The 20,468-nt window shown below is 51.1% G+C and overlaps 2 protein-coding genes across 2 annotated transcripts; both read left to right on the top strand.

Annotated features, from left to right (window-relative positions):
* The first annotated feature begins 7,844 nt into the window (after window positions 1-7,844).
* LOC308416570 (aldehyde dehydrogenase family 3 member B2) lies at window positions 7,845-11,787 on the top strand. Its single transcript, XM_080911610.1, has 9 exons — window positions 7,845-7,952; window positions 8,349-8,459; window positions 8,632-8,752; window positions 8,871-8,956; window positions 9,109-9,190; window positions 9,497-9,883; window positions 10,263-10,429; window positions 11,122-11,221; window positions 11,479-11,787. The coding sequence occupies exons 2-9, from the start codon at window positions 8,367-8,369 to the stop codon at window positions 11,661-11,663; spliced, it is 1,221 nt and encodes a 406-aa protein (XP_080767736.1). The 5' UTR covers window positions 7,845-7,952; window positions 8,349-8,366; the 3' UTR covers window positions 11,664-11,787.
* Window positions 11,788-17,797: 6,010 nt separating this feature from the next.
* ACY3 (aminoacylase 3) lies at window positions 17,798-20,468 on the top strand. Its single transcript, XM_080911122.1, has 6 exons — window positions 17,798-18,045; window positions 18,495-18,690; window positions 18,930-19,023; window positions 19,193-19,300; window positions 19,401-19,510; window positions 20,227-20,468. Exons 1-6 carry the CDS (start codon window positions 17,810-17,812, stop codon window positions 20,440-20,442), a joined length of 960 nt encoding a protein of 319 aa, XP_080767248.1. The 5' UTR covers window positions 17,798-17,809; the 3' UTR covers window positions 20,443-20,468.

The raw sequence follows: 20,468 nt of genomic DNA, 5'->3' as shown, positions 1-20,468 counted from the left end.
CCTGCTGTCCTGCCCAACCGACTTAAGCTTTCAGCTGCTTCCAAGTCCCCAGTGGTTTCTGAAAGGCAGGTGTCTGGTCTGAACACCCCACTTCTGGAACTCTTTCTGAACATACCTGTAGCCAGGCAGGACCTCTAGGTGGCTGGTCCAGCCCCTTCCTGTAGCACAGTACCCTCAGCAGCCTCCTGATCTTCTGCTTAGGCAGAGAAGCTCCCTCACCAAGTTTGGGCAGATCTGGTGACTGGGGGGACTATCTTTGTCAGATCATAACAGGATCCTAAAAGACAGAGCAGTTTCTCACAGTTCTATCCACACCTGGGGGTAGCTTTGTCCCACCTGAAGTGACATGATCATGAACCTGGATCTGATTAATTGGTGGAATCTGAAGTGTGTTTATTAGTTATGTTCTGTAGCTTCTGTTAAATGACCTGACATGGGCAAGTTTGAGAGGGAAGGATTCTCTTGTAGCTCATGGTCAGTGCAACCATTCAGCCTCAGCATCTGATGATGTTAAAGATCTTGCCAAGATGCTGGCCATCCACACAATGTTCACTTCAGTCACAGGTGTCCTCATCGGAGAGAAGCAGAAGGTGAGAATGTAGTTTAGTTTTGTCAAGAATGTAAGAGGCCAGGATTATTGATGGACAAAGATGTGTATGGGGTGTTTTGAGGGAAGACAGATAGAAAAGATTAGAGACAACGGTTATGTAAAAACAGGAGACTGGAGAGGTGTGGCTACAAACCAAGGATTCTTGGCCGTCACCTGGAACTGGAAGAGGCAGGTGGCTCCTCCCCACAGGCTTAGGGAACAGGCCTCAGCATATTTTGGTTTTGGTTTGGTTTTTTGTCTGTTTGTCCCCCCCCCCCCCAAGACAAAGTCTTAGTCTTGGCTGTCCTGGAACTCACGGCAATTCTGCCTGACCTTCCCAAGGACTGGAATTACAGGTGTGAGCCACCATACTCAGTTTGGTTGTGGATTTCTGTCTTCAGTGTTGTAAGAGAACACAGATCTGCTGTCTGGGTCACTTTGGGTCATTTGTCTCAGCAGCCTGTCACCAGACAAAGCAGGGTACAGGAAGCTCCCTAATGGTTTGATTTCACACTCTGCCTGTTGCTCTCAGGATCACAACTGTGCCGGTTCCTCTCTGGTTTAGTTTTCTTTAAAATGCTTCTCTACTGATCTGGGTCTCAGCCTGTAGCCTACACACAGTGTTCCTTCACAACTAGGGTAGGAAGTCATCTTTGGGGTCCACCTGCTGCTCTTAGGCAAGGCCACCCCTAAGATGCCATCTTGAGTCCCCTCAGCTCCTACTGTGCTCCCTTCCTGGGCCCACATGGGCATTTAGCTCTGAAACTAGCAAAGATTCATGGGCCAGAGGTTTGTAGTGTGCTGTGGCTTCCACTGGCTGAGCTCCAACCACAAGGAAAGGTTGTGCTAAACACCCACTGGCAGAGACTCCTCTGCAACTCTGAACTGAGGGTGTACTTGATGTCTGGGTCAGGGAGGGGTGGGGCATAGGGTCTGGTCACTAGTGAGGGACAGAGGCAGGGCTGATCTCAGTTTTGGGCTTCTCAGACCCTAGGAGGTACTCAGTGAATGTGCACAGACATACTGGGAGCCTTTAGCACTGCAGCCCAGAAACACTGACTTGTGCCGGAAGCTATGAGCATGTCTTCTCACTCCCAGAAGAGTCTCTTAGAAAGCATAATACTAAAGGACTGGGAGATGGCTCAGTGGTTAAAGCACTGACTATCCTTCCAGAAGTCCTGAGTTCAATTCCCAGTACCCACATGGCATGTCACACTACCTGTGACTTCAGTTCCAGGTGATCTGATGACCTCTCTGACCTCTGTGCTTGCCAGAAATGCATTTGGTACACAAATATAAGCAAGAAAACCACACACACGCACACACACCACCCACCCACCCACCCACCCACACACACACATTTATGCCATTAAGTTCAGAGAGGTTAAGTAATTTGACTAGGATCTTAGTAAATAGGAAATAAAGACATCACAGTCTCCTATTGGAACAACCCTCCTGCCTGCAGAGTCTCCTCTACAACTCTCAGTGACCTTTCCCCTACTCCATGTGTGCCATTTGTCATAGAAAATTAGAAATAAAAGTCCCACGTTTTTTTTCTTCTGGACAGGGACACTCTCATTGTGTGTGCATGTGCACACACACATGTGTGAGATGTGTGAGGGTGGAGATGATTTAGCCCCAGGAGGCTTCCTGGAGAAGGTGATATTGCTGTCAGGAACCTGATGAGGTTTGTCTTCACCTCTCACTCCCGTGACTTTTCTCCTCACTAGTTAACTCCTTTCAGCTTCTCCAGAACATTCAGACCCACAGAGAAGCCTGCACAGCCTGCCATTCCGGTTTTCTAGAGCTGTGCCTAGGAGGCAGTAAGGAAGGGCAGGCGTGGGGTTTAGGAGACAGCTGCCCCACCCATCACCTGTTAGAGCTTCAAGAACAGGCCCTGCACTGCCAGGTAGAGCAAGGCAGTGTGGTCCCACCTAGAAGGATCGGCAGAGGCAAGAGAGTCTGGCTAAAAGAGAAGCTGCATATCTGGAACCAGAATGTCTGCCAAGGACACAGGCTTGGAGTCCTGTCAGGGGTAGGTGGGGCCACTGGCACTGGTGGCAAAGGGGCTTCAGTACAAAAGACTTTGGGTGGGGGACAGTTCTGTTGGGAATGGGATATGGAGTCACGGGTGAAGGGCAGGGCCAGGAGCTGAGGGTTTGAGACCAGCAATGAACCTAGGGCAGTGCTCATTACAATAGGACCGGGGGTCTAGATCAGAGGTATACAGTCATCTGCCTTGTTCTTCTGAGCCTCACAATCCTGTTACATATAAGAAACACCCAATAGTCCCAGGACTAGGGACAAACCCTGTCCTGTCTGGAGGAGCTCCATGCTGCTGAGGTGGTAGCCTTACAAGCAGATGGAGACCTGGCAAGGGACACCAGAGCTGTGACCAGGGTCAGAAAAGAGGGAACTTCTTGGAAGGCAAGGGCAGAGCTGAGAAGTTTGTTTGTTTGTTTGTTTGAGTCAGAGTCTCACTGTGCAGTTCTAGCTGTCCTGGAATTCACTATGTAGACCAGGCTGGCCTTAAACTCACTGAGATCTGTTTGCCTCTACCTCTGGAATGCTGGTGTGCATTACAACACTCAATCTAGTTTTAGGTTTGAAAAGCTACATTACCAATGGGGCACAGTGGCATATGCCTGTAGCCTCAGGTCTCTAGGAGGAGCATGGATTCAAGGACAGCCTAGACTGCATTGTGAGCAAACAGTAGGTCCAGGGATGACAGAGGGATTGCCTAGAGTGCATGAGGCTCCGTGTCTGATCCCCAGGACTGCACACATTGAGTGTAATGCCACTTGTCTATAATTCCAGCACTTGGGAGGTAGGAGCAGAAGCATGGGGGTCAGGGGTTCTAGGTCAGTAGAGAGTGCTCAGGGACAAAGTTTTGCTAAGGCAGAAGAGGAGAGAGAGGAGATTCAAGATGGAGGTTGCAGAGGAGGGTGGTTCAGATCAAGGTAACTAGATCCATTTTATCTTGTTTAGGTGGGTGGTTTATATCTTTATTAATTGGCAGTGAATTTACTGTTTGGATGTGTTGTGGATTGAGAATTTAACATATAAATCTGTTTGATAAGTTATTGACTGTTGAGTCATGATTTTGTCGGGCTGTAGAGGACCAGGTGTCCAGCTCCATACTACAGCGACTCTCCCCGGTGGAAACAAAACCTTTTTTATTTTTATCACAACAATGGCTCTGGAAATGTTACTTTCTCTTGGAAAATCTGGAAGCAACTGAAAGGTATAGAGGAGATTATAAAAACTATGTGACTAGAAGTTCAGCATGGTGGCACACATGTCACCTTCATACCCAGAAGCAGGGGGATTGCTTCAAGTTCAAGGTTACATAAAGAGTACCAGGTCAGCTAAGGCTGGGCAGTGAGATCATGACCCCCCACCCCCCACACACAGTGATTCCCTCACATCCAAGCAAAAGCCAGCTGGGCATGGAAGGCCACCTGTTAAGCCACTGTTGGGAGGCAGAGACAGGGATTCCCCTCAGTCGTGATGGCTAAAGCATCTCAAGGAGTGAGGTAATTCATTCTGTCTCATTAAAGAAAGGGAATTGAGGAAGATAGCAGATGTCAATCTGGTTTCTACACTTACCTGCAGGCACAACTGCATGCATACAAGCAGTCACTTATACGTGTGAACACACACCACATATATGCATACATAACTCCTCCACACACACCAAATGGGACATATACTGGAACATGGTCATAGTGTTCGTGGTGTAAGAGAGAGGTGCGGGGACTGAAAAACACCCACTGTCTACCAGGAGCCTGAAGTAGCTGCTCTCATTTACTTTCTGTCCATATGATAAAACACTCTGTCCAGAAGCAGCTTGGAGGAGAAAACTGATGTAAGCTAACTGATATCAGCTTACAGGTCAGAGACCATCACCGAGGGAAGTCAATGCCGGTGTTAACTCAATGTCAAGGAAATACAACAGAAACCATGGAGGATTCTGCTTTCTGATTAGCAAACAGATTTATTCTCAGCTAACTTTCTTACACAGGCCAGGACCACCTATCTAGGGAATGGTGCCACCCACAGTGGGCTAGGCACTTCTATATTAGCTAACAATCAAGACAATCCCACACAGGCAAATCTGGTCTGGGCAATTGCTCATTTGTGACTCCCTTCTCAAGTGACCTTCGGCTGTGTCAGGTTAACAGTCAAAGCTAACTGGAACAAATCACATAGAGTCTCTGAGCTTCACTTTCTCATCCTTAGTACAGAGTAATAATATGTACTATGAGGCTTAAATAAGGTGAGGCATGCCACCCCTCTGTCTTCCTCCAGCCTTGTTCCGTATTTTATGTGGTGTCCACAGAATCCACCCCAGCTCCCCATGAATCAGGTCCCATCAAGACAACTGTCCTTGATACACCCCATTTCTCAGACTCTGCACCCCAAGGCCTTTGCCCCGCTGCCCCTCCCCTATTCACAGTGCACACTGTCCCTGTGTCTTCACTGCAGTTAGAGCCCGGATGACGGCTCTCTGGCTGTCTCCAGAGATGCCTATGGTGCTGATCCTGTATAATTACAGACTCGTGCCATGTAACTGACATGTCAGTCAGTGTCAGCCAGTGTGCACAAAAGTAATCCTACAGATTATAATTGAACGAGTGGAGTCGGCTGCCCCACATTAAGGAGCCCCAGGGACCTTACCACATCCCATGTTCAGCCCCAGGAAGGCAGGACACTGCTAGAACCATGGGCAATGTGACCAGGTACAGAGTCTACACCAATTGTTCCTGTAGCCCCAGCCAGGCCCAGGTCCTCCAGGGAGTTCCTTCAGGGAATAGCCTCTGGTCTTTCTGGCTAGGGGTCTAGGTGGGGACTCCTCTAGCTCTGGCTGTAAGGAAGGAAGGCCTGGGTCCCCATTCAGCCCTGACAGGAGGTGAATCTGCTTAGGGACAGTCCTGTAGGCCCCAGGGGAGGGAGACCTGAATGTGGAGTCCTCAGCTAGGAAATCACTCACTCTGTCTGTCAAGGGGAGGAGGGCAAGTCTGCACTCTCCTGTCTCCCCACATTCTTCAGCTGAAACAGCCCTTGAGAGCCTGCAGTAGCTGCTCAATTTAGCCTCTTGTTCTTAAGAACAGGCTCTGTCCTAAGAGTTCTGTCCTCATGGGCGCTGTCCTGAGAATTCTATCAACAGGGGCTCTGTTTTAAAATTCTGTTCACTGCCAGGTTGAAGAGGTGTATGATGGGGTGAGTTGTGGTGGTAATGCCTGAGAGTGGCTTTGTCCACAGAGAGGCACTGTCTTCAGAGATGGGTGTGGGTGTCTTTAACTAGGATGGTGACCTGCTGATGTCCAGGGAGGATATAGGTGCTAATGGGGCAGGACCTCAAGGGTATTCAGCAGGTACTGCTCCTGTTCCCTCTCAGGGCTGTGAGCCCGGATATATTTTGTAATGTAGTGAAATGATGCACTGGGGTGTGGGGGCACCTTAGTGGGGCCCATGCAGGTATTAGTTATAGGATGGGTCTAAAGGAAAGGGGTCAGAGAAAGACAGAAGTGAGAGGAGAAAGAAAAGAAGATGTCAGCTGGAAACATAGAAATGAGAGGGAGTTGGGGAAGAGAACTGAATGCTCTTTTTAATATGGGAGCCAAACTCCTACCTCGTACTGGCTGTTGCTAGGTAACTGTTGGGTAGCGCCTAAAGATAATGCTAACACCAACATGTGCTTCTCCTGTTCACACAAACAGGCAACACCCATTCCCAACCAACTCATTGCATAAAACACATATGTGTACAGACATACAAGTGTAAAGATGCACCCACTGACAGACACTCCTTACAGGTATGTAGACACTTGAAAATGGGCACACATAAATACAAACGCACAAGCACATGCACATATAAATATCACTTTCATGGTTGGAGGCAAGCCTGGGCTACTGTTGTGAGGCAAAACTTTTCCTGGGGTGACAGAACCCATATATCTACTCACCCTAGAGAGGAATACCATGACAACCCAAAGTATGGAAACCACTAATATCCAACTTGAGGAGCCAATGACTTTACAGGTTATTTACAGGAACGTGGGTGAGGGGTCACTTACAGGAGCAAAATGACTCCAAGACATCTGCCTCACCAAGGCCCAACCCAGCATGAGTGACAGTTCCCCAAATCTGGGAAGCCCATTCAGGAGGCAGAAGCAGGCAGATCTCTGTGAGTTCAAGGCTAGCCTGGTCTACAGAGCAAGCTCCAGGACAAACAAGGCTACACAGAGAAATGCTGTTGGGGGTGGGATGGAGGAGCTGGGGAACTGGAGCACACAGCCTGCAGGAAACTTAGTGGGTGGAGAGAGTCCTTTCCAGGTGGCTCCGTTGGTCTCAGTCTCTTCCAGGAAGATCTGCTCCTCCTACCGTGTTCTATGCAACAGGACTGTACCCATCTCCACTTATGCTGGCAGGGACACACACACACATACACACACACACTCACACACACACAGACACACACACAACCATGTTCTGTGCAACAGGACTGTACTCATCTCCACTTATGCTGGCAGGGACACACACACACACACATACACACACACACACACACACACACACACACACACACACACAAAACCATGTTCTGTGCAACAGGACTGTACTCATCTCCACTTATGCTGGCAGGGACACACACACACACACACACACACACACAGAGAGAGAGAGAGAGAGAGAGAGAGAGAGAGAGACAGACAGACAGACAGACAGACAGACAGACAGAGACAGAGACTGGCGTGTTGGCTCAGGTACATAGTCCTGTGAGCTTTGGTGACCTGGAAGCCACTGGAAAATGGAAGGAGAGAACCAACCATAAATCTGACCTCTGACCTTCACACTGCAGGTGGTGTGAGCCCTTCTCTTCACTCCCAATAATAAATAAAATTTAAAAGAAAACAGAAAGGTATGAAATTGCTTATTTCAAACAACTACAAACAAAAAGTCATAAAGATAAAACCAGAATCAGAAATATACAGGAACCTCATGCGCATACAATTCCACTATGTAGCAACTGGCCATATGGTCTGGGAGGGATATGAAACTCAGGGTTGGGGAGGATGGGAAAGGAGGGTGTGTCTGATGTGTACTGGGGGACTGCTTTGGGCCCTGGATCTAATGAAGCTCTCCACAAAGGTTGACAGGAGCACAGACTACCAATGAACACTGCTCCATCTTGCAGGACAGGCCCCTCTGAGGCCACATTGCAGGGACTGCGGGAGGCCTTCAATGCAGGGCGGACTCGGCCTGCTGAATTCCGGACAGCACAGCTGCAGGGCCTGGGTCGCTTCTTGCAAGACAACAAGCAGCTGCTGCAAGATGCACTGGCTAAGGATTTGGGCAAGGTACTGCATGGGGGGATGGGTGGGGCATCTGGATGGGGCAGTGATGACCTTGCCAAGCTGGGCCACATCTTAGTGACATCTTGTGCCCTGAAGGACCAAATCTTCCAGTTTTTTAACCTTTGCTCTGTGCACAGACTGCAACTTTAACTAAGCACACAGAGTGCCTCTGACAGGCCAGAGTAACAGCTGTTCTCAGGTCACAAGCTGAGAAACTGAGGCAGCCAGTGTTAAGTTCCTTGCCCAAAGTCTCAGTAGAGGCAGTTGCAGTCCAGAATTGCTCTCCATGGGACCACCAGGACTACCATACGCTGAGTTTATAAGCTCAAGAAAACTGTCAAGCCCTGTGCAAATGGTAGACCCTGGCCCAGCCTTGAATCTGACCTCCCCACCCCACAGTCAGCCTTCGAGTCAGACATGAGTGAGATCATCCTGTGTCAGAATGAGGTGGACCTGGCCCTCAAGAACCTGCAGACCTGGATGAAAGACGAATCTGTGTCCACCAACTTGGTGAGCCCCATTGGCTGAGGGATGGCAGGTGAAGGTGGCAGTGGCTCATTCCTGCCCTTGAGACCAAAGCAAGCCAGTCTTCTCATCTGGGGACTCCATTACCCAGGGCGTGTGCGTGGGGGTGGGCTGGGCCCTTACCCATCTAGCATGTGACGATGGTTCTGCATCCTAGCTCACGAAGCTGAGCTCAGCCTTCATCCGGAAAGAGCCCTTTGGCCTGGTGCTTATCATTGCCCCCTGGAATTACCCTTTGAACTTGGTGATCATGCCTTTAGTGGGGGCCATTGCTGCAGGTGAGTGGGGTTCTGAGCCCTCCTAGTTGGATGATCCTTCAGAAAGAAGGCTTCCAGATTTTCACGGAGAGCACAGGCACCAGCCTCCCCTCTCTACTTCCCCATTGGCTCCTGGCAGGAAACTGTGTGGTGCTGAAGCCATCAGAAATTAGCAAGAACACAGAGAAGGTGCTGGCAGAGCTGCTACCCCAGTATCTGGACCAGGTGAGCACGGCTCTGCCCATCCAGCAGCTGGCATCCCCACACTCCACACCCCTGTCCTGGCCAGTGGGGAGGCACTCTTGCCCTGGATCTGCCCCCTGAGCTGCCCTCCTGCCCCTGGTCTGTCCCCTGAGCTGTCTCCCCCTTTTTTGTAGAGCTGCTTTGCTGTGGTGCTGGGTGGGCCCGAGGAGACCGGGCAGCTGCTGGAACACAGATTTGACTACATCTTCTTCACAGGTAAGGGTCGCCCTGTCCAGGATCCTGGGGAAGGGGCACAGCAGATAACACAGTGGGAAAGCTTTGTGTAGTAAGGCCATAAGCCAGGGGAGGGGATAGTCGAGAGGTGGGGTGTCCCTGAGGATGTCTCTCCGGGCCCTCTGAGAATCTTGGAGATTGACTCCTGGGTGGTCAGGATGGAGGGACTGACTCTAGGATGTAGGTGGAACAGCCCAGAACTTGGGTTGAGAAAGGTCTCTGTGGAGAGAGGAGGCCAAAGTTAATGCCTAGACCAGTTGACCAGGTGCCTCTCGACCATGTTCTCAGGGAGCCCTCGGGTAGGCAAGATCGTCATGGCCGCTGCTGCCAAACACCTGACGCCCATCACCCTGGAGCTGGGGGGTAAGAACCCCTGCTATGTGGATGACAACTGTGACCCCCAGACAGTGGCCAACCGTGTGGCCTGGTTTCGCTACTTCAACGCCGGCCAGACCTGTGTGGCCCCCGATTATGTCCTGTGTAGCCAGGAGATGCAGGAGCGTCTGGTGCCTGCCCTGCAGAATGCCATCACACGTTTCTATGGAGACAACCCGCAGACCTCCCCCAACCTGGGCAGAATCATCAACCAGAAGCATTTCAAGCGGCTCCAGGGATTGCTGGGCTGTGGCCGAGTGGCCATCGGGGGCCAGAGCGATGAGGGGGAGCGCTACATTGGTGAGTCTCCTGCCCCTGACACACAGGCCACCTGGGATGAGGCATTTCCATACTGGAGGGAGCTGTGCTGGCCCCTGAATGTGAGCCTCAGCAAGAGTCCTTGTATCCTTGAGTTTACCTGTTCTTCTGCTGTTACTGTGCCTAAGCCTTTGGCTCCTCAATTACCACCTTAGACCCCACAGTTTTAGTCTCAGTGAGCTGGGACCCCGGTTGTGGGGGCTTAAATTTCTATTTGCTTTTCATTGTCCTAGGTGGTCAGGTTACTGGACACTCAGACCCTGGAGTACTGAGAGTTCAGATCCAGAATCTGCCCATTCTGGAGCTTTGTTCCCCTCCTAGGCATGAATACAAGCAAAGCTGTCTTCTCCCTTGTCTGCAGCCCCCACAGTACTGGTAGACGTGCAGGTGACAGAGCCTGTGATGCAGGAGGAGATCTTTGGGCCCATCCTGCCCTTGGTGACTGTGAGAAGCCTGGAGGAGGCCATCACCTTCATTAACCAGCGGGAGAAGCCACTGGCATTGTATGCCTTCTCCAACAACAGCCAGGTAGGGCCTCTCAAGGCTGGGGCCACAGATGTGGTGAAAAGGGGACAGACTGGCCACACCTCCTGATCGGGGCTTTATACTAATCCTGCAAGTGTTAGCAGCCAGCCTGGTTCCACTGAATACTGCACAAAGACACCCAAAGACAGGGCACAAGCAGGGACACACATGCCAGGTGCACAACTAGCCCGCTGTCTGTTCTGGCTCGGGGAGCCTCTGCTGGCAGTAAGAGGTGTGCTAGGGAGGCCCCTGACCCCTTCTGAGCTGTGTAAAATTCCTCATATGCCAAGCTTGTATGAAAACGAAGGACAACAGCATTCAGGACCTCACAGGCAGAGCCTGCCTGGCTGCAGTGGGGATCCACTCTCACACCGAGGTCAGGCAGAGCCTGCCTGGCTGCAGTGGGGATCTACTCTCACACCAAGGTCAGGCAGAGCCTGCCTGGCTGCAGTGGGGATCCACTCTCACACTGAGGTCAGGCAGAGCCTGCCTGGCTGCAGTGGGGATCCACTCTCACACCAAGGTCAGACCTCCTCACGATAATAGCATGAGTTTGCCCCTTAGTGAGTACTTAAAATAAGGGACTGCTCTGTGGAAGGAGGAGCTGGGTGAGGCTACACAGAAGGAGGGATTCTTCCCCCCAGGGGACTGTCAGGACTCACCCACCCACCCCTGCTCACTCCCGACTCTTTCAGGTGGTGAACCAGATGCTGGAACGCACCAGCAGCGGTGGCTTTGGAGGCAACGATGGCTTTCTCTACCTGACCCTACCAGCTCTGCCCCTGGGGGGAGTTGGTGAGTTACTGCCTCCTCTCCATAGTCCAGCCCCCATCCCAGAAAGTTCTTTGCTACTCCACATGGATGTAGGCTCTGAGCCTCTTATGGCCTCTATGTATAAATCGTTTACCTGTTTATAAATCGTTGTTTGATTGCCCTGACCTTCTCAGAACTTGCAAGGTTGTTCCTGGTCCTGGCAGGTGACTGCTTTTCAGGCTGGCAAGCATAGCTGCTCAGGTGCTATCCTCACACACTTACTCTCTGTGTCCTTGCAGGCAACAGCGGAATGGGCAGATACCATGGCAAGTTCTCCTTTGACACCTTCTCCCACCAGCGTGCCTGTCTGTTGCGCAGCCCTGGAATAGAAAAGCTTAATGACCTCCGTTACCCACCTTATGGTACCTGGAACCAGCAACTGATAAGCTGGGCCATGGGCTCCCAGAGCTGTACCATCCTGTGAATGCCACCCTGACTCCTCTCTCCTGCTGTCCTGCCCAACCTACCTGAGTTTTCAGCGGCTTCCAAGCCCCCAGTGGTTTCTGAAAGGCAGGTGTCTGGTCCAGCCTGTGAACACCCCACTTCTGAAACTTTTTCTGAACACACTGGCAGAAACTCCAGGTGGCTGGTCCAGCCCCTTCCTGTAGCACAGTGCCCTCAGCAGCCTCCTGATCTTCTGCTTAGACAGAGAAGCTTCCTCACCAAGTCTGGGCAGATCTGGTGACTGGGGGGACTGTCTTTGTCAGATCATAACAGGATCCTGAAAGACAGAGTAGTTTCTCACAGTTCCATCCACACCTGGGGGTGGCTTTGTCCCACCTGAAGTGACATGATCATGAACCTGGATTTGATTAATTGGTGGAATCTAAAGTGTGTTTATTAGTTACGTTCTGTAGCTTCTGTTAAATGATCTGACATGGGCAAATTCAGGGGGAAAAGATTTACTCATGGATCATGGCACCAGATGGTCCCATGCCCCAAGACACAGCAGATGTGGCAGAATACAGGTTAGTCATAGGATAGCAGGCCAGGAAACAGCATGAATAAGAAGGAAAGCATGGTTGATTAGTTATGTCTGCTCTGGGCCCAGGCAGGGATGTGTGTATATGTATTGGCCACATCTCCTAGAAAGATGTAATGAGAGGTAGAATATAAAATTTGAGACTTGGTAATAAAAGAGATAGACCATGGTTAAAAGCACTGGCTGCTCTCCTAAAGGACTAGATTCCATCCCAGTACCCACGTGGCAGTTTACAATCATCTGGAATTCCAGTTCCAAGGCATATAACACGCTCTTGTGGCATCAGCAGGAACCAAGCACACATATGGACATACATGAAGGCAAAACACTCATACATGGAAAATAAAATAACAAAATCTTTAAAAATAGAGGCTTTGGACTGGGTATTGTGGATACCTTGAATCCCAGCAGAGGTAGAAACAGGTGGATCTTTGTGATTTTTATAAGGCTAGCCTGATCTATGAAGTGATTCCAGGGATATGTAAAGACCCTATCTCAACAAAGAAAGAAACTGAAGACTTCATTTAAACACAGGGAAACTGAGGCCTTGAGTCAAGCCAGGGTTGTGTTAAGCTCATAGAGGATGGTAGGGCAGAGCTGAGGGACAGCTTTGTTAAGGATCATGGGGTTGGAGGTTGAGTAGACAGGATGCCTGGACCCTGGGATTGGTCCCTTGTTCTTCCCTGTCTCCACCCTGGAGCCACTTCCAGTTCTCAGCCTTGGCTTTACCACTCATCCTTAGAAGCACAGCAAATCTGAGCGAGTGGCCTGGGGGTGAGGAAATGAAAAGAAGTGTGGTTTTAAAGTTCTGAGTGATGGCATCTCCAGACTGGTACACGGGGAGCACAACAGAGGCTTATGGGTAGATGACGGAGAGAACAAATGAAGACAGGAGGCGCCTGCTGAGGTCAGAGGAGTGTGTGGATGAGGGCTGGATGAATGAGGTGGTTGGATGATGAGACTGGTGGGCTAGTGCATGGGGCAGGTGAGTGACAGGTTTGGGAGCCACTCTGGGGCTCCAGTGGGGTCATGTGGGACCAGCTGTAGGTGCTGGACCCACAGTGGTCGTTAGGCACCAGGGAGGCCAAAAGAAAATAGACAATACAGGTGTATCAGTCTCCCCCATCCAAACCCAGAACATCCAATTAGCAAGAAAAAGCTTAGGACAGCTCTGGAGTGGAAGCTGAAGGGGCTAACACCAGAGAAGGTGGTGGGAAGGCAGAGCATGCAGCAGGACCTCAGGTCTGGAGAGGGAGGCCACGTCAGACTGTAGGAAGGATTCAGGTGGAGGTGTATATCTGTGTAAGACCACGGCAAAGGGTCTCCTGCCCTTTGTGGGCTGTATTGGTTAGTTTTTTTGACAATCTGACATAAACTAGAGTTATTTGGAAAGAGGAAACCTCAACAGAGAAAACATCCCCATCAGATTGGCCTGCAGGTCATTTTCTTGATGAATGAGTCTCATGGGGAGGGCCCAGCTCAGGGTGCCATCCCTGGGCAGTTGGTCCAGGAATGTGTGAGGAAGTGGGATGAGCAAGCTATGGGGAGCAAGCCAGTCAGCAGTTTTCCTTCATTGCCTCTGCTTCAAGTTCCTGCTATCACGTTCCTGTCTTGAGTTCCTGTCCTGACTTTCTTTAGTGATGGATTTGTGTAGACCTGTTAACCTTTCATAAAGGTCATGAAGCCTTTATCACAGCCCCAGAAAATGGGATGCTATTCCTTGAGCTATTACAGCTTCAGCTCTTGAGAGGCAGCACCAAGTTCCGAAAGTCTTACCTGACTTGGTGCAGAGGCAAAGGACAGAGCTGTTCCCTGGGGCTAGGGCTGTGGACCACAGAATTTTCTCAGTGCCCTCCAGAGGACTGCAAAGAGACGTCCCATGCTCCTCGGTCCCAGTGTGGCCACAGAAATATAATCCTGTCCAAACATCTGTTCTCTAGAAAGCAGATACAAGAGGACAGAAGCCAGCCCTGTCTGCCTGCCATGTCCCCAGTAGTCAGGCAGAACTGTCCCTGCCTGGTACCTGAAATCAAATTAATAAAGCAGGTGTGGGAGGACTGAGGGGCAAAGAACAAAGTTACCCCTCAGCTGCCTCCTCTCTCTCCCTCCTCCCACAGGTAAGACAGTGGCCAGTGTCACTTCCTCAGGGTTCAGCAGACCAAGCACAGAGAACAAGGCTGTCAGACTTTTACCGAGATATGACAGGCAGGCCAGGGGAGCTGAGCAGACAAAGGGAGTCATAGCCTAATCAGGAGAGAGGAAGATCAGGCCGAGGGCTTCAAAGCCACTGGGACCACGACTCTCAGGCATGGATCTCAAGCCACAGACCCTCTTGGATCAAGATTTACAACTTATGGGTTGGGTGGTGGTAGCTTAGTTCTGATGCATTTCTAGGGCTGCCTCATGCTCATTTCCTAAGGCCCAGGAAACATGCTGCCTCTCTCTGGGTCTCACAGCTTGTCAGGAGCATTCTTCTTCCTGGGGCTCAGGGGTATAACTCATCAGGCCAGCCCTAGCTTCTCTTCACAACTGTATCTGCAGGCAGACAGGCAGGCAGACAGACAGACAGACGGACACACACACACACACACACACAGAGAGAGAGAGAGAGAGAGAGAGAGAGAGAGAGAGAGAGAGAGAGAGAGAGAACTAGAACTCTGTGCTTCTATGTTGGCTCTCGGCTATTCTACAAACCCACAGAAACAAGAGAAGCTAGATTCAGCTGAGGAAATAAATCATTCCCCACTGTGGTCTCCCCATAGCCAACCCTTCTGGCAGGAAGGGCCCTGAACCCTCCCACCCCCTATAAACAGCCAAGTTGCTAAGCAGTTACTATTTGCAAGGCCTGCAGGAGTCAGCAGGACCCCTGCAGCTGGGGAACCTTTAGACTGAACACCAGGGCTGTACCCTGGAGCAGAGCAGGGCCCAGGAAGGAGACAGGACACTTGCTTCCTCCTACCGACCCTGCCATCTGCATGGGAAGGGCTTGCTGAACAGCCCCAAGAACTGTTGACAAAAGGTTCAGTGACCTTCTGCATAGACCTTATGAAGGTCTTTGCCTTCTCTCAGCTGAGGCCCCAGACTACAGAAAATGTTCCCAGGGCCTCTTCCAGCTCTCTGCCAAAGGATATCTGCCAGGCCTCCTGAGAACAAAGGTGAGTCACAGGGCTCATGGGGTGGGGGAGGGTAAGAGAACAGACTCGGGCTGGAGTGTGATCTAAGTGGTTTTGACAAGGTTACCCAGAGAGCCCCAGACACCCAGAATGCCCAAACTATGTCTGGTAAGCTTGGACCTACAGCAGGAATTGTTGGAATTCTATAAACCTCACCCCAGTTACCTGGCAATAGCCAGGTATGCTCCACTCCACAGTTACCTGGCCCTATAAAAGGGGCTGCTTGCCCCCTCCTCTCTCTCTTGCCCCCTTACTATCTTGCTCTTGTTCCCTTGCTCTCCCCCCTTGTCCCTCCTCTTCCCATTCCCTTCCCCCTCTCTCTCCACATGCTCATGGCCGGCCTCTACTTCTCTACTCCTCTCTTTTCTCTCTGCCCCTACTACCCTATTAACTCCCCTCCCCATGCCCTGAATAAACTCTGTTCTTTACTATACTGTGGCTGGTCCCACCGGGGGTCAGGGATTCCCAGTATGGGTTCCCAAGAGGCATCCCCTTCCCTCCATGCCTTTCTGCACCTCCATGGAGCATACCCCCCACCCACACACACTCTCTCTCTTTATCCTTTTCCTAACATTGGTGCCGAAACCCAGGACATATCTTTTCTTTTTTATATACACATCAGGAACAATCTAGTCAGTACATCCTGGGACACAAAGCCTGACCTCAGCGCTCACACACTCACAGTCAGTGGACATAGTTAATCGGATGGTTTAGTGAGCTGCATGGTTCACTACCTCTTTCTTCAGTGACCTCTGAACAGTGCTTGGCTCCTGCCTGTGGACAGCTAAGCTCAGTAGAGACAACTGTGGGTCAGGGAGCAGGACTTCCCCAGGACCCCACAGAGGCATCAGGGAGAAGAAAGGATCACACCCTGTCTTCCAGGTCCAATTGTCCCTGTGTTCGGTATACCCTTAGCTATTCTGCTGAGCCTCAGTTTCCACATCTGTAAACTGGGCTTGAGAGTTGTTTACCAAAGCAGAGCAAACAAAGCCATTTCAGTTACAGTGTCCTTAAAGGCCATCACAAAGACCAGACAAAGCATTTTGCAATTTTGTTTGAAGCTTCAGTGAATTATAAGATTTGAACCCTTGGGCTGGAGAGATGGCTCAGTAGTTAAGAGCACTGGCTGCTCTTCCAGAGGTCCTGAGTTCAATTCCCAGCAACCATCTGAAATGAGATCTGACGCCCTCTTCTGGTATGTCTGAAGACATCTACAGTGTACTTACATATAGTAAATAAATCTTAAAAAAAAAAAAAAAAAAAGATTTGAACCCCATGGGTCACAGCTTTAAAGAGGTTGGAGGTGAGTCATGAGCTGCAAAGACAAAGGGCGGTGCAGAAAGAAGGTGGCAGGGAAGGGGACTCCTTTTCTGGTGGTCCCCAAAGTACAGGGCTGCTGTGGCCAAAATCAAGTCACTGTCCACTGCTGTCTGCCTTAAGTGGCCTCAGGAAAAGCGCCTATCAGCATGGATCCGAGCGGGACACCAGGCAGGCCTTGTCTACCCATATGAAACCAGGCACTGGACCACCCCTAATTCTGAGGACTGGGAGACGCTGTTCCAGGTCAGGCATTTCTGGGCAAGTGTAACTTCCAACAGAGTCCCCAGAGACCCTTTCAAGTAGAACTGTCCCCATTCCAAGAAGACAGCAGAGTGGGCAAGGACAGTAATCAGCCCCAGAGACTTGGACCCATTAGCCCGAGGGGGAGTGGGAGCGGAGCTTAGGAGTAGGGGTGGGGCCCTGTGAACTTTGGCTCCGTGGCTCCTGGCTCTCAGCCCAGCCGCCCGCCCGTCTCCAGTTCTCCGGTAACTTGGCACAAACACTTCCTGCCTGAGGCCTGCAGGCCTATAAATACAGTCGCCTGAGAGGTGGACGCATTAGGCCTGTGGCCTAGGGAAGCCCAGCAGGTAAGATGCCCCGAGACTTCCGGCCAGTTCCGAGGAGGGTGCAGAGGTGACCTGGAACCCAGACACTTGCTGCTCAGCTTAGGGTTGCTGGGAATTGAACTCAGGACCTCTGGATGAGCAGCCAGTGCTCTTAACCACTGAGCCATCTTTCCAGCCCAAGGGTTCAAATCTTACAATTCACTGATGCTTCAGTCTTCTCTCCCTGGAAAGCTTGGCATTGGCTTTACCATCTGTAAAATAGTTCTGTGGTGATGGTGGTGTGGGTGGGAACAGTCTACCTTCCGACTGTCTGAGTCCCTCGTCTCAGCTTAGGTCCTCGGACACCCACCCTCAAATGTTCCCGAAGAGGACTTGAGGTTGCAAGGGGGACAAAAAGTTGGCTGCTGGTGTCGTGAACTTGGCATCGTAGTTGACATCTCCATCTTCCCAAGCAGCCCCCTGCCTCAGACTCTTCAGGGCTTCTGGATACCAGGCTCCACATCTCTTGTGACTCCTTCCCCACACTGGGATGTCCTCCCTGCCTGGATCCCGGAAGCCCCTGCTCCGTGTGGCTGTGACTGGGGGCACCCATGGGAATGAGATGTGTGGCGTCCACCTGGTCCAGTACTGGCTACAGACCCCAGGGGAGCTGCAGAGACCCAGCTTCTCAGCCATGCCAGTTCTGGCCAACCCAGCAGCCACTGCTGCCTGTCGCCGTTACATGGACTGCGATCTCAACCGCACCTGCACCCTCGCTTTCCTTGGGTGAGCACCCTCGGCCAGGTTGGCTGATCCACAGCCAGGTATTAACATTCCTATAGACCTGCCTCTGTGGCTATCAAGGCACCTCTACCTTTTCTCAAAGACCAAATGATTTAGAGATATTCAGTTCAATGTCACCTCTTCTAGGAAGTCTGCCTGGACTATAGTTTGAGTCCATCACTGAACCTTAGGCCAGACTCTTTTACCAGCTGGAGTGAGACCCACATAAGGAACAGGACCAACATGTGAGCCTCAAGTTACTGGAGACACATCAAAAGACTGGGGTGGAGGTGGGACTACATGAAGCATCTAGCCTGGCCAAGAGCAGTCAGAGAAGGCTTCTTGTAGGAGGTGGCATCCAGCTAATCTGCCCCCTCCCAAAAAAGTGAGACATTAGCCAAAGAAAGGAAGACTGAGAAGACGGTGACTGATGACCGTTCCTTTCCCCACAGCTCCACCGCTACCCCTGATGATGCATATGAACTGAAAAGAGCCCGAGAGTTGAACCAGCTATTGGGTCCCAAAGGCACAGGCCAGGCTTTTGACTTAATACTAGACCTGCACAACACCACAGCCAACATTGGGGTCTGCCTCATCAGTAAAGTCTCCCACGACTCCTTCAACTTCCACTTGTGCAACTACCTACAGGTGGTCCCTAGAGGGCAGGAAGGAGGGCAGGGAGGGGGCAAAGGGATCACTGTCACCTCTGTTCCCTGGGGCCTGCCACCTGAGGTACTTCAGACTTGCTGTAACCTGCCAACCCAGGAAAAGAGATGGGTCAGGGTGGATGACCCTGTGATTCCTGCGCACTGCTCTTCCCACAGTCAGTGCCTCAGTTTCCCCTCTCAAGAAGGCTTGGGTCCTGACTGGTCCCTCTCACCCCACAGCTGCACAACCCGGGGCTGCCCTTCCACTTCTTACAGTATGAGGCATCTGAGACAGAGACCTTCAGCCTGCAATCTCTGTCCAAGAAAGGAATCTGTGAGCTGAGCGGTGGGGAGGAAAGGAGGAGGGGGCGGCAGTGAGGGGGAGGAGCCAGGAGGGCGGAACTAGAAAGGGTAGAAAAGATGCTTGGAGCCAGGGGAGCAGGACCTCCTACACATGTCTAGGTCTGGGGCATCTGCCGGACATCTTCTTTCCTGGTCCTCAGGTCTGGAACTGGGCCCCCAGCCTCAGGGTGTGCTGCGGGCCGACCAGTTCTCCCGGATGAGAACTCTGGTAGAGTCCACTCTGGACTTCATCGAGCTCTTCAACCAAGGTGAGACCCTCCTGTAGCTTTTCAGGGAAACTGAGGTCTGAAGAAAGGGCTGGCTTCTGGAAACTGGAGGGACAAGTGGTCACATCCAGCTTCTACCCAGGCAAGGATTTCCCCGCCTTTGAGATGGATAGCTACAGAATCTCGGGTAAGGTGGACTTCCCACGCACCACGGATGGTAACCTGGCTGGCACCGTGCACCCTCAACTGCAGGTCGGTGTTGCGGGGAATAAGGGTACCCAGAACAATGGACTGAGTCCCCAGTACTTTAGAATCCCTGCACCTAGAGCCTCGCCCTGGGTCTGGTATTTGGAGAAGCTTAAATCGTCACAGTGGAGCGAGGGAGGCTGGTGGATACTGTCCTCCTTTAACTAGAGCAGAGGGGAGGAGACAAGACCCAAGTCACCTGCTTAGAAGTGCAAATACTCTTTTTCCATGGATATGTGAGCAGCCCCGTGCCTGTGATCTGACTGTCCACACGGGGTCGCTGTGCAGGGTCTTGTGCAGTCCAGTAGCCTTTTTCTACATCAGGCTTAGTATTTTTAATCTTATATTATGATACTTATTTATGATTTAGGGAGAGCATCCTAATCCAGACCTGCCCATACGCTTGGCAAATGCTGTATAACACTAGTCATTTTAGAGATTTTACTTTAAAAAATATAAACATGTTCTATATTTTGTCCAGAAAGAGACTATATATATAGGAGTGATTCTGGTGAGGGTATTTCTTGATGACATCATAGCCATTTTAATTTGCATAGTATGAACCTTGTTCTTGAAACAGCAAAATCACCCTGGTGACACATTTCTCAGGACTAATCTTGTCTCTAAGCAGTGCTCCTTGGCAAGGGTAGGGTTACTCTTCTGGGGGAGCATGGGGGTGGAGGTCATGGTCCCAGCAACCTTGGCCTTGGCTCTTCTCCCAGGACCATGACTTTGAACCACTGAGGCCTGGTGATCCTATCTTCAAGCTGTTCAGCGGAGAGGATGTACTGTATGAGGGGGACTCCATTGTGTACCCCATGTTCATTAACGAAGCTGCCTACTATGAGAAGCATGTGGCTTTTCTGAAATCTGAGAAGATCCGGGTCTCAGTGCCTGCCCTGCCGGGATTGACTCCCAGCTCCACCCAGACTCTTTAACCCAAGTCATACCTGCTTGACCTCAG

The sequence above is a fragment of the Micromys minutus genome (genome assembly GCF_963924665.1).
Source record: "Micromys minutus genome assembly, chromosome: 2".
In the NCBI taxonomy this organism is placed as follows: domain Eukaryota; kingdom Metazoa; phylum Chordata; class Mammalia; order Rodentia; family Muridae; genus Micromys; species Micromys minutus.
This window is presented reverse-complemented; position numbering and strand designations above follow the sequence as displayed.

Excerpts from the sequence above, each read along its gene's own strand:
- LOC308416570 (XM_080911610.1), top strand. The coding sequence starts at position 8,367 with ATGAGTGAGATCATCCTGTGTCAGAATGAGGTGGACCTGGCCCTCAAG. Across the intron at positions 8,460-8,631 it reads AATCTGTGTCCACCAACTTG|CTCACGAAGCTGAGCTCAGC; the intron begins GTGAGCCCCATT and ends TCTGCATCCTAG. Across the intron at positions 8,957-9,108 it reads TACCCCAGTATCTGGACCAG|AGCTGCTTTGCTGTGGTGCT; the intron begins GTGAGCACGGCT and ends CCTTTTTTGTAG.
- ACY3 (XM_080911122.1), top strand. The coding sequence starts at position 17,810 with ATGTCCTCCCTGCCTGGATCCCGGAAGCCCCTGCTCCGTGTGGCTGTG. Across the intron at positions 18,691-18,929 it reads ACTTGTGCAACTACCTACAG|CTGCACAACCCGGGGCTGCC; the intron begins GTGGTCCCTAGA and ends CTCACCCCACAG. Across the intron at positions 19,301-19,400 it reads CATCGAGCTCTTCAACCAAG|GCAAGGATTTCCCCGCCTTT; the intron begins GTGAGACCCTCC and ends GCTTCTACCCAG.